The 13184-nt window shown below is 41.7% G+C and overlaps 1 protein-coding gene across 1 annotated transcript in view; it reads right to left on the minus strand.

The window, feature by feature from the left end:
• Positions 1-10269, minus strand: part of LGR4 (leucine rich repeat containing G protein-coupled receptor 4) — a 94636-nt gene extending 84367 nt beyond the window's left edge. The window contains exon 1 of the mRNA XM_019749172.3: positions 9579-10269. Coding sequence (XP_019604731.2) covers positions 9579-9763 — 185 coding nt within the window. The 5' untranslated portion in view covers positions 9764-10269. The remainder of the gene's footprint in view (positions 1-9578) is intronic.
• Between the last annotated feature and the right edge of the window lie 2915 nt (positions 10270-13184).

A 13184-nucleotide genomic window follows, 5' to 3' on the forward strand; every position in this document is an offset into this window, starting at 1 on the left:
TCCAAATGCCCTGCGCAGGCACACGTGCGCGCAAGAATGCGCACGCGTGCACAAGCACGCTCCCTCCCTCCTTTCCTACTTAATATATGATTAAGTAGGAAACCCCACCATGGAAGTAGGTCATACAAACTTAATTCAATCGGATATTAGAAACTTATTTATCCAAAACACGAGATTCCCTTTCCACAGAATGTAATGGGGCTTTGGAAAACACAGTTTGATTGCTAACAGCAGAGCCTGTGGTTAGCGCATAAACTTGCCAACCTACCATGAAGAATGAAGCCTTCTGCTGCATGCCCTCACAGCCTCAGATTGTTTGCAAAGGACAGGAATGAAATAGTCCATATGTTTTCTTTGTCGGTGACATGGCTATTGAAAGCAAGGCCACGGTAGTCTCCCTGCTGAGGGACTGGGTCAAACTATTCATGTGTAACCAGGCAGACGTCAAGATGGTAATGGGAAAAACATCTCAAACATTTTTTTGTTTTTTAAAGAAAGAGACCCCGGGTAGAAAATATGCACAACTGTATTTGAAACACTCAGCCAATCTAAACAGGTTGTGAGCACTGTTGCATACATTAGCTGCTGCTCTGGCTTTATAATTCATTTTCCAATCAGGTCTGAATCAAAACCCAGAAGAGTTTTTAAAGTTTCAGAGAAAGATTAAACTGTGCTTAACATGAATGCCATATAACTTTTTAGAAATATGGAAGACTTTAAATAAAGGATTTTAGTTCTAGTATTACTTTTAAGATAATAGCTTTTCTTTATCCACAAAACATGAACATTTAGTTTCAAATGTAAATAAAGAATACATAGGGGTCCAATAACGAGTAAAATATCATTTTCAAAGTACTTAAAAGTTCTCTCATAATGTGCGTTATTTCTAGAAACAAAGTGATGTGAAGAAAGAAGAATGCAGCTAAACTGTCAATCCTGAGTAAATTTTAGTCTCCAACATGAAAAGTGATGTGAGAACCTACAGTGAGCACTCATTAGCATGGGGGTTCCCAAAGACTTAGCGTGTTTAATAAAAATCCTCGGTGGTCCAAAGTCTGGAATCAGAAAATCAGCATCTAAAGATCACTATCTAAAGTCATTTGCCCATTTGCTGTGAGGAGAAACACTGCTTCCCTGTTAGGACAGCACCTTTGTAGTTGACCAGCCATCTCAGGAAGGCAGTGCCAAATCACAGAGACCCATGTGAAAAAATATGATTTCCCCTGAGATCTCTCCTCCAGAGAAACTTAACTCCCCACCATCAGGCTTTCTTCTTAGAAGGGGAGTAGCACCACCTATATGGAGGTATCCTGATAAAAAAACATATGTCCTACTCTTTCTCCACCAAACTATTTATGGTTTTCTAAATGGAAAATCTGCCAGATAAGCAGCCTTTTTCTCATTAACATAGTGGCTCACCTGTGATGTCTACAATAGGCTTCCAACGTGACATACATTCAAAGAACTAGAGAATTAGGGTTTAGCATTTTAAATTACAAGATAACACACATACACAATTGCTTAGCCACTCCCAAAACAAATGACAACAAATTGGGTCCTCACTGTCATTCAAAGAGGTCTTGCTTTAGAGTTTCCTATATGTGACCCTTGAAGACAGACTATCTTTTTGCAGATGGGAAAGCCAATGTCCTAAGTGATTAAATGACATGTCCAAGCTCACAGATTCAGGAACTCAGGGCTCTTGATTCCCTGTGTCACACTCTCAAAAACAAAACCATGTTTGAAGGCCTGTCCACAAAAATATGCCTATAAAAAGAAGACTGGAAAGTAGATAGTGACATAAATAGCTGGATTACACGACCATGGACTTAAAATAACCTTGGAGAGAACGGAAGGCCAACAAGAAAATTTTTCTGTATTACAAAGACAGGAAAATATTAAGATTTAAAAAGAAAAAAAAAAAAAATCAAATGAGATGAACTAGCAGAAGTTAACTCAGCAAGGATAAAAACTGAGATAATGATAAACTGCTAAATATCAAGTTAGTAAGCCCATAAAATTTAATTTTTTGGAGGAGGATACTAAAATATTTGAGATTTAATATTCCCTTAACTCTGATCTAATTATATGAGAATTCTGCATATGTTTCAATTGATCTGAGATGAGAGCTTGAGGTAGACCCAACAGGCAATTATCACATTCGGAAAATGCAAAGACTGGATTAATTTAGTGCCTAAAACAGAAATGCATATGAAGCGTCTTCAAGAACATTAAGAAACCTAAAGGTTAGCTGACATTATTCGTTTTCTCTCCCGCTACCAACAAGAGGAGAGTTGACAGACTTCCGAATATTGAGTTCCTAAGGTGTTTCAAGAGACAGTGCTCTCATTTGCCGGAGAATTCTCCTGCAAGAAAGCGGCCCTCTGAGATGGTTCATCCACAAGGGAAGGGTGACAATGTAGAAGAGTGGCAATCATGGGTTTCCTCTCCCCTGAGAAAAAATGTAGTCTGCCAAGCCCTTCACATATGATCCATACAGTTTCTCCAAGGGCTTCCAAGCATGACGCTTACCCTTGGGAAAATGGGCAAAACCAGGAAGTTTAATCAACATTACAGCCCAATCCCTCAAGTTTGAGAAAAGACTGCCAACTTGGAAGCACACCTCCCATCCTGCACCTTCAAATCAAGAAACATGAAGAGAGTGAGAATTAATAACATCCATCTATCTTGCTAGGAAATAGGAAAACCACTCTAATCAAACTCTTCAGGGGAGGTTCAATGTCAGCACTTGTAGTAAGTTACTCTGAGGTTTAAACGTAGAAAGAACTACAGTGAAAACCTCCTCGCCTGAGGGGACTGGAAAAGTGAGACCTGAAGCAATTCCAGGCACATTCCTTAGCCCTGCCTAGTACAGCTCTAGGTAAAGGTGCTATCCCCCTGCCAAATTTATGTCACTCTTCTGAGGAGGAAAAATTTCCCCAAATAAAACTTTAAATATATACTACCATGGCAAGAATATAACTCAGGATTTTTCTGCATAACAGATTCTAAAATCTGATTCAAGTATGAAAAATATGTTCTTGTCAAGATTTCGTTCTATCAATGGTCAACTTTATATTTAAAACTTTAAGAAAAGGCTACCTTCTTTTAGTGTAAAAATAGAAGGGAAAAACACTAGCCAAAGGGGCTTACATAACCTTTACTTGTATTGACTCAGAATACTCATATGCAAATTTAAACATGAAGGATAAAAGGTCATTAAGTATATTGTAATATATTAGATATGCTTCCTCCCCACATGCCACTAGCACAGGCAATAGACCAGCCTGAGATCTAAACATATACCCAGTCTTGGCCCAGCTGCCTCCCAAAATATCTATGGTTTACATTTCCTTTCAAGGATATTCTTATATTCTAATGTGCCAACATGTTGCCACAGGGGGGTGGTCCAATGTTTTCCCCATAAGATCTTCCAGTACAGAAAAGCTAGGAGAACTACAAAAATATATTTTGTAAAAATGTTCATTTCCTAGACTATTAGAAGGGCATTCCAAAACTTTCATCATTTGCATCTAAAATAAGAACTGTATACCGCCAAATCTCGCTAGTGTGTTTTGACAATTAAAATATGTAATGGCATCAAAACATGCTTTAGAGGCTAAAAACAACCACCCCAAGCATTCAGTTTTAATTGCTTGTACATGACACAGAATACTTCAGTATGCTTTAAGAATCTTGCTAAAAATAGTCCCGGCCATATACATAGTTTAATAACAACTATTTATCTCCGGGTGAGTGAATCCAGAGTCCATACTACCACTTAATTCCATCATGCCATTTAAAGGGGGTATTTGAGTACTAACTTACTAATGTGTTTAGAAAGTTGAGAAATTATTAAATGTATAGGAACTATAAAACCATGATCTATCTCCTGCTAAGAGTGATTTCTAAACTAAATTTTGAACTTGCCCAATTTCAGACAGTAGAGCTGATACCCCGCCTACAGTTTGACCATCAAGCATTTAAAGACACAAAAGAAATGTCAAGAAAGGTAGACAAATTAGCCATTGTGTAAAAGTACTAATTTGATAAATGCCCTAGATTTTTCTTCTTCACTGACAGAATTTAAAAATAGAGCATTTTATTATCCTCAATGAAGCTTTTAAAAAGCTACTCTTTGCTGAACAAAGTTGGGGGGACAAAAAGGAAAAAGTTATCAATATTCTTTTGTATGTAAGAAAACAAGCTTGCAGCACTGCCAAAAACTTGAAGGCTGTAGGAGGCTGTTAAAGAACAAGCTGGATAACGTTTTTCCAAAGCCAAAACCTTGAGATCTAGCTTTAAAAAGTTGAAAGAGCTAAGCTGTCTTACCAAGAGCACTCTACGTTGTATGTTACATTTTTCAGAGTTAAGGGCACATTTGGCAGAATTTAACTTTTAATGTAGGTATCCCAACAAATATTGTGCTTTTATGGAAACTTACATCTTTTTTATAGAGAAAAAGTGAGAGACAGTCTTAGAAAAATTTCAGTGAGTCACTTAAGGATATTTAAAACTCTACTTGCTTAATATTCTACACAGACGCTGGGAAATTCAGAGCAGCGAGAGACATGAGCCATCATCTACTCCAATATCTATTATTTACTGATAAGCAAATGAGAACTACGAGGACAGGTACAACCAAAGAGACTAGAAAGCAAAATCCAAACTTGCAGGCTGTCAGTACTTTCCACTCTTATAAAGATTACTAAAATAAGAATTTGAGAGATAGACTGACAAAGACCAAGAAAATGCCTAAACTTGCCTGGATCCACCTACCAGTAGAGAACTTTGATCTTCCCTAAGAGATTAAATTGTCAAACGTTACCGTACAACTCTAATGTTAAGAGCCAAGTGCCTGGACAACAAATGTTTGTGATACCGTAGCTGCCATTAGCATTTAGTTCAACTGGAAATCATAAAATTTGAGTGGTTACAAGACTTAAGAAGCCCAGAATGCGAGTCCTAGGAATTGCTCAGACCACGCCCAGCACGTTGTCACCTTGTAAGGCAGTGAGTTCCCCATTTAATGGAAATATTCCAGTAGATTTGGACAATTGGAGGTTTCCTGGGTGGGTGGTAGTCCGTGGTTTACACACCTATACTTCCCTTAACACAACAGAGAGGATCCAAGAAATGTATTTTTAAAAAACACAAAAATCAAATTAAATAAAAAGAAAACTCTTGGCAGTAAGAGCTGTTTACTTCCTTGTTTTAAAGGTGACGAAAGCAAGGCTCCAAAGGGTTAGGTATGTGACCCTCTCAAGGTCACTCGTGTGATTTATTGACAGATCTGGAAACCAGCTCTCCATATTCCCAGCAGAATGCTCTTGCCTCTCTTGCATTCAAAGAGAACTCAGTAGTTCACTCGTTTGTAAAATAAAGAATCTATGTGCGTACTTAAAGATGTTCTTACACTGACCTTTAGAACCAAGTTCAGTTATGTGTAATACTAATACATCTCTAAAAAGACATACCACTCGAACTAAGCTAACATTGAAATTTACAGATAGTAATTCAGAAATCAAGAGATATCAAAACTCTACCATCACAAAACGTATAAATATTTAGCCCCTGATTTAGTGACCTGCCAGGGAATACAGCAGACATTGGAGGAAACATAAGAAAATACTGTCGAATGATACTATATTAAAAGAAGAAAGGTGTTCAGTATAGTGAAAAAATCTGAGGCGATGTTTCCAAAAGGAGAAGAAAAAGCAACAGATTATTTTAAAAAACACTTCAAAGTCCCTCAGGTAACCATCAATTTTATATAGAAAACTTGATAACCTGCCCATGTACAGGATACGCACACTGTGAAGGTTAAAGAGATTATGACTAATTATATGGAAGTGAGGACATTGAGTAACTTTTTGTACAGTATCCAAATTACTGAAACAGGGTGATTTTCTTTTCCAAGTGTTAAGCCATACCCACAGGAAACAAGCAGGGCTATTCTACCCCAGCAAAGCGCCTTAGCTAGTCAAGCATTCTGCAACAAGTCTCCATGGCAAATTTCCTAACACACACTTCCAAACACAAAGAACTCCTCCTCCGAGTGGTAATAAATGGGCTTGTGCAACTTCAACTAGAACGATATTCTGCTACTCCTGGGATCTTTTTATGACAGGATCATAACGTTATCTTCACCTTGCCATCCTAAAATTGTGCAAGAATTATAAAATCATAGAACTTCTGGACGCTACAAGCAGCCTTACATATAAAATCTAGTGAACCCAATTACTTCATTTTTCAGACAAGGAAATTATCACCAAAAAAAAAAAAAATGAGTTGCCCAAGGCTACATAATTACTTACTGGCCTGGTAAGGTCTAGGATCAAGCATGAAGGCCCACCACCAGCTCCACACAGACACGGAAACAGCCTTTATAATCTTACAACTGCCCCAGACATAATCTAGGCTGTGGAAATTTGTGCTCTAGGTCTAGTTCTTAAACGTTGAGGCAGTAACACACACAACCAGAGGACACAGTACACAAGCCTCTCTCCACCACCCTTGTGACTTCCTCTCTTTTTCCCTAATCAAGAATCCTGCATCGGAGGTAATTAAGAGTCACCTTAATACCAGAATACAGGAATAACTTTAATCCTTTTGATAAAACAAACTTCGGAATGTTAATGCTAGTAAGAGTACTTCCTTTAATACACTTCAGGGTGAATTGGGACAAGCCAGTGCATTGTGACACAGGGTTGAGAACTGCCATTGCAAAATATAAATAACTACAGGTGCAGCAAATGGTGTGAACACAAGAATCCCATCAACAATACCGAGGATTATATCTGACTCTGCCCCCAGCTTCGGATAAAGCAGCTTTCAGCAGGAAACAGACACTGTTAGACAGAACAAGTTTAAACGAGCCTGAAGAAGCAGCAGGTATCCTCTCTGGAGCCTTCTCAGATCTGGACAAAAGACTTAAAATGGTGAGAATGCTAAATTTGGCAATCCCATGTGGGAATGAGGCCTGAATTCCTAGTCCCGATTCTGTCCCTTGGTGTGGGTTTGAGTCCTTAGTTATCCACTGCAACATTTTTAAGTGCATCCTATGTACTAGGTTCTGTGGACTCCAAGTGGGGATAAAATAAAATCCCCACTGTCAATGCTGAGGTCTCCAAAGTGGGATGCGCACACCCCTGGGGGAGGTAAAGGTCCGACACCACTGAGGGATGCAAGGAAAATAAAAGCACTTTGATGAGTAATGACAGTCTCACCTTTTTAACTTCCATTTTCGTGGTTGTCATTTTATATATAACTAATAAGTACACCTTGATGCACATGCTCCAGAAATTAGGAATCTGTGAACAAAAGTTTGGGAATCAGGAATCCAGTCCCTTAGTGTGTAAGTGCAGCTCACTGAAGCTGTGATGAGACAGCAGATTTGGAAGGAGACCTCAGGTGATCTCAAGGTGTCCTGGGAGATCACTGAAGTGTGCCCTCCCCCAGCACCTGTCTCTCCTCAACATGGCTTTTGGGAATCACTGGAAACTAGCTGGTTTCCCAAAATGCAAATATGGTGCCCTTGAAATGCCCTTTAGATGTATATTTTTGAGGATCAAATAAAGAGTTATCATGATGTACAATCATTCTATCCAGAGGTCACTAATGCAAGAAAAAATTATAACATGTTCACTACCACAGCTCAGAAAGTGCTATGGTGATGCTAGTTTAGCCACTATAATCTGCACTGGTACCAATTATTTTTGTATCCCAAGCCATGAATAATACATTTTGTAAGGCTCAGGGTTGAGAATATAGCATTTCACTACCTTCAGTGAGTTCTAAAGGAAGATGCCTGATGCTCTACAGAGTGTGCTCTCATAAAAGTGTGATATTTCTTTGTGGTTTTAGGTGCTAATGTAAAACAGCCCTTTTCCTCATAGGGCAAGCCTACTCATTAAAACTCGAGGAATCTGCTAAACAAGGTCTTTACAATGGATCAAAATAGTAAAACCATGCTTTTGCTTTATAGAGAGGCTGGGCAGAGGTTTCGGGTAAAGGCAGCTGTCATGCATGAATTCCCCAAAATTTTCAAGAGGACCTAGGGAAAAAAAATAGCCCCATCCTCTCTACCCACGTCTTCTTCCCCACACTTCTCCCCACTTCCACTCCAACTTTCCCACTTAAAGTACCTTTGTGGGCAAACTGTTCTTCACTGCAAAGTTAACTTTTTTCAGTGAAAAGTTAAATTTCACCACACTGAACGAAAATGACTTCATACACATAACTAACACCTGAGGAGGGAGTGGGTGAGAGAGAGGCTGGAGGCCAAAGAATGAGACAGGTTCCAAGGCAACAGGCCTCCTCAATAAAACACCATTAGCAGAGGGCAAGTAGAACACCTCCCATCACCCACCTGGCCTGCAAAGAAAGAATTTCTTCACCGAGTCTGTTATTCCTTTAAAACTGTCTATTTCTAAGAGGTCCCTTTCAGTAGCTATAAGGTAAAAGGAAATTCACTTTACCCGAGGACCTCTCAGAATCCCTTCCTCTCTCAAACAGGTCTTTCACTGCTCTTGATTTAATCACTCAACTGGCCGCACAATACAACAAGAGCATACACCAAGCCCTGCACTCAATTACCCTGTTCTTTCTCTATTAATGGCAATTGCCAATGCCACCTCCAACAGCAATTTCAGATTCCTCTTCTTTTCTGAAAGGAAAGTCTAAAGCTCTCTGGTCCCCATTTAAAGAGGGAGATTTTTTTTAAGTGACAACCATTTGAGAGATTTTCCCAACCGCAGGCAACTCAAAAGGAAAGTTTTGCTGGTTAAGGTACAGCAGAAAACTGCTGCCTACCTTTCCAATTGGGCAGAGCATATGCTCTGGAACTTTTTCTTCCAACATCCTGTACTTCAGGTCAGAATTCCTTCTTTTAAAAGGCCTCGTTGGGTAAGAAGATTATCTTCACCAAGAGAAACCTGCAATTTCCCCCTTCCTCTCCCTTGTTTTGGCCTGGCTCCTCTGCGCGCTCCAGACCCTGGGGCGTTTGTTGGTGAGGCCAGAGTGGTACTGGACCGAGGTCCCAGGTCGCTCTACCTGGACAGAGCCAAATTGGAAGGCGATTTGCCCTGAGGTACAGGTGTTTCTTCTACCCACATGCTGGAGCCCAGGAGGCTCCAGGTGCTCCCCCCCGGAACGTGCCTGGGTCTGCAGACTCAGGCCAAGTTGTAGGCGCCCTCACCCCCGCCGATTGCAAAGCTCTTGCCAGCTGAGCAGGGGCCCGCGAGAGAAGGGAAGGTCGCGTGAAAAGGCTGCCAGGGGCAAACGTTTCCAGATTCCTCCCTCCTCCTTGGCCCCAGATGCACTTGGGAGTTGGTGGGGAAGTAACTGTGCCCAAAAAGTCTGCAAAAAAATAAAAGAGCTACCCACGACTCGGACCCGGACTGGACAAGTTTGGAAAGCCCGCGGCGCGGTCGTGGGTGCCAAGCACCCACCCACACAGGTGACCAGCACCCCCCGCCTCGGGACACTGGGGGGTGGGGTGGGATTAACCAATGGCTCCGCCCCCCCACCGTCCCCGGGTTTGCCCCCTCCCGGACGCCCCCACTGCCCGAACTCACAGCGCTTGGGTGAAGGCGCTGAGCCCCTCCGGAACTGCCGTCAGCCCCTTCCCGGAGCAGTCCACCCTACGGTCGCCGTCGCAGCTGCAGGGCGCCGCGCAGAGAGGCGGCGCCGCGCCACTGGGCTCGGCCGAGCCGCGCAACCCCAGGGCGAAGAAGCAGAGCAGCCCCAGCGGGCCCGGCATTGCTGCGGCCGACTCCCGCGCCGGCCTTTCCCGCGGCGCAGCTCGCTCGGCGCGCCTCCGCTGCCCTCCGCCGCCCCCGGGCAGCCGGCCTGCGGGCAGGGGTCGGCGCTCTCCTCTCTTCGCAGTCGCACGGGTTCGGCCCCTTCAACAGTCCGCGGCAGCAGCGCAGGGACGCGGTGCTCTGGAGTTTCTCCCTTCCCGCTGCTCCATGGAAGCGCAGAGGCAGTCCCACTCCTCTGGCGGCTCAGGCCAGCCGGCCCGACCGGGCGCAGCTACGGAGACCGCGCTCTGCCATCTCCCCGCCTCCCGGGTCCCGGCCTCCCGCTGCAGCCGCTCTTCAAGATTGCGGAGCGCAGCCTTCAGCCATGCCGGCCCCTCGCCCCAGCCCCCGCCCGGCTCTCGCACAAACACCCGGACTCTTTCTCGCTCGTTCGCCGCCGCGGCTCAATCTCCTCCCGTCCTTTTCCCTTCTAGGGTTGCACGCTCGGATTCCCAAACCCCTAGCCACTGAGTTATGCAAATCACTTAGGTACATGCAAAACTAACCCTTCTGCCGGAGCGTCATTGGCCGGGGGAGGTCTCGAGCTCATTACTATGCAAGAAGGGTAGTCGCCATTGGCCAAGAGTAGGACCAGAGGGGCGTGTTTATCGGGAGTGAGTGACAAGGTAGTGGTGGTGGTTGGTGGTTCAAAGCAAAAATCCCTGACTTGGCTCTATTTGCGTGGCAGGTTGTGGATTGAAGGTAGAAGGATCTAAAAACGTACAGTGTGCTTTTTCCCTCCCCCACCCGTCTTCTTCTGCAGAAATTGGATCTCCTAATTGGATGACCTGAGAAATGGAGCTTGCCTCCAGCATTCAGTTAAGTTTCAAATGACTCTCCACTCACTGTTCAAAGGGCGAGGACTTTGGGTGCTGTACAAATGGGAAAAAAGACTTTGAAAAGGAAGGAAAAAGTCTCCTTGGTCTGACATAAATATTTGGATTTTAGCTATATACCAAATTAAACGTTTATTCCCACAACCCTCTCACTTCACCTGAGATCTTTTATACCTATCCTGATATGCACTTGACAGTTAAATCTTATCAATTAACCATACACAATACGGAGTTTTGGTGACCGCAATTCAGATTGCTTTCTCACATACTTTAAAATCCTAAAACACCGGTATCTTGTAATGGTCAAAGCAGGGGATGTTTCTGAATAGGGGACAATTTTTCCAGACAACAAAATGTTTGAGTGCTAGATAGCTACCACTGAAAAGCCAGCAGCAACTTTGGTGTTAGGTAATTATCAGCATTCCTACCCCTTCTGGACATTTGTGGCTTAATAGACCCCCACAAAATCATTATTTGTACCAAATACTGCTTTATGGACACTTCCTTTCTTGCTCTCTTCTATGCCTGTGGGTTGTTTTACACAATATTAGAGACATTTTTCATGAATACTTGAAGACAGGGTTAAAATGTCACTGTCATAAAGTTGACTACTCATGTCATGTAAGTAAAATTTTTAAAAATGAAAAATGAAACATTTTCATCGTCTTTGCACTCACGAGTTTATCTTTAAAAATAATGCCCATTTGGGCATATGGCTAACATATAATAAATTTATTTATATGCTAGAGAGTCAATAAATACAGATATGCCTTGACTTTAAGTTTTAGGGATGACATATTTCCTCTAGTTATAGGTGTGAAAGAGAACTTAAAGATGTACAACCCTCTGGGGTTATAATTAAGAAATCTGGAGCTCTCGGATATTGTGTTCTGCCTGAGATCATCACAGAACAACTCCCAGGCTCCTGACTCTGTGTTTGATGTCCTTGGAGCTTTCCCTAAATTGATTTCCATTGTCTAAATCATTTTCATTATTTTCTAACTACTCAAATAAGCAAGGGTAGTTAGGAAATATTGTAAATTTGGGTTAGTTAATTGACTCCTTTAAGACCTCTCTTTTATAAAAGCATTGAAAGATGACAATTTCTCTTGCGAAGATATCACTTTTTGCTGCTGTTTTTAAGTAATAATTGTAGACTGTACTGATTGATTTTATTTTGCCAATTAACTCATTTATTTTAAAGTTGTGGTTTTTAAACTTTAGTAAGCCTAAGACTCTCCTGCAATGCGTGATTAAAAATGCAAAGTGATTTAATATGCCTGTGGTGGAGCACTTGCCTCGCATGAAAACGATACAGGTGGTTCGTGAACCACACTTGTAAAACTCGATGCTTTGCTTCCAAGGAATAAAATCTTAGGGCTGGTAATGTAGGTGAGAGGAGAGGTTTAGATTTTGGAGAAAGGAGAGATGTAGATTTTATTGAAGAACAAATTGCTATTGTCTATCAGATGAAGAGGATAAGAAAGAATGATTCAAATATGCAGCTTGTCCAAGACAAAATAGCAAAGAACAAAGAACTCGGGTAGAGAATGTGTTAGTGTTTCTTATAGTTTCTACATTACATGTGCTTTGCATTAAAGATAAATTGGCAATTCATCTTCACTTTTTGGGATAAGATGGCCTAAGAGAGCAAAAGAAACAAATTTTTAAGATATACTTCTTGATAACTAGAAAAAGTGATGAGCTCTTACATAAACCATAAGAACCTAGAAAGATATCAGGGTGAACTAAAATTTGGTGGCAGATAAAAAATAAACTTAATAGAGTGCGTTCAGACTGGTTCCTCTTTCTAGTTTTTCATGACTCTGGATGTGTACATTTATAGCATCCACTGGCTAGATGGGAGGAAGTGGAGCCTGGCTGCAGCATTTCTGTATATTCTGCAGGGTGCTTTTGGGCAATGAAGAAGGCACCCAATTCACATGATCCTCACCTTGGGGCTTTTGTGCAAAGGGCTTAAGACTTGTTGCCTAGTGGATAAACTGGACTTTGGTCCCACTCACCCCCTCTCCCAAGCACTCTTGTAAATATAGAGCTTATGCAAGTGTATGCAGAGGCCCTACCTGCTCCATAAAGGAAACAAAAACTTGGGAGGTCGGGGGGTGGGATGGGAGGGTTCTCCGGCAGTGCTATAGTGATTGACTGGATGAAAAGTCCTCAAACATAAATTTTACTTTTCATGAAATATTTCCAATTTACGAAACGAACAAAAATCTGAGTTCATAGCAACCAACTTAAGAAAAAAAAAATGTTACAAATGCAATTCAAACTTCCTTTGTATCCCTCCCCAATCATATTCCTTTCCTCCTTCCCTTCTTCCTCTCCTTGGGAAGTAAGCCTTTTCCTAAACTTTGTAATTAATTCCCATGCATATTCTCAGGCTTTTCATATGTGTGTATCCCTAAACAATAAATACTATTGCATATATAAATAAGATCATTCTGTATTCTTCTGCAACTTGCTTTTTTCACTCAACCTGTGAGCTTTATTCATGTTCATGAAATATGTGGCTATTGTTAATTCA

The sequence above is a fragment of the Rhinolophus sinicus genome, chromosome 14 (genome assembly GCF_057876585.1).
Source record: "Rhinolophus sinicus isolate RSI-liver-muscle chromosome 14, RSI-T2T, whole genome shotgun sequence".
NCBI lineage: Eukaryota > Metazoa > Chordata > Mammalia > Chiroptera > Rhinolophidae > Rhinolophus > Rhinolophus sinicus.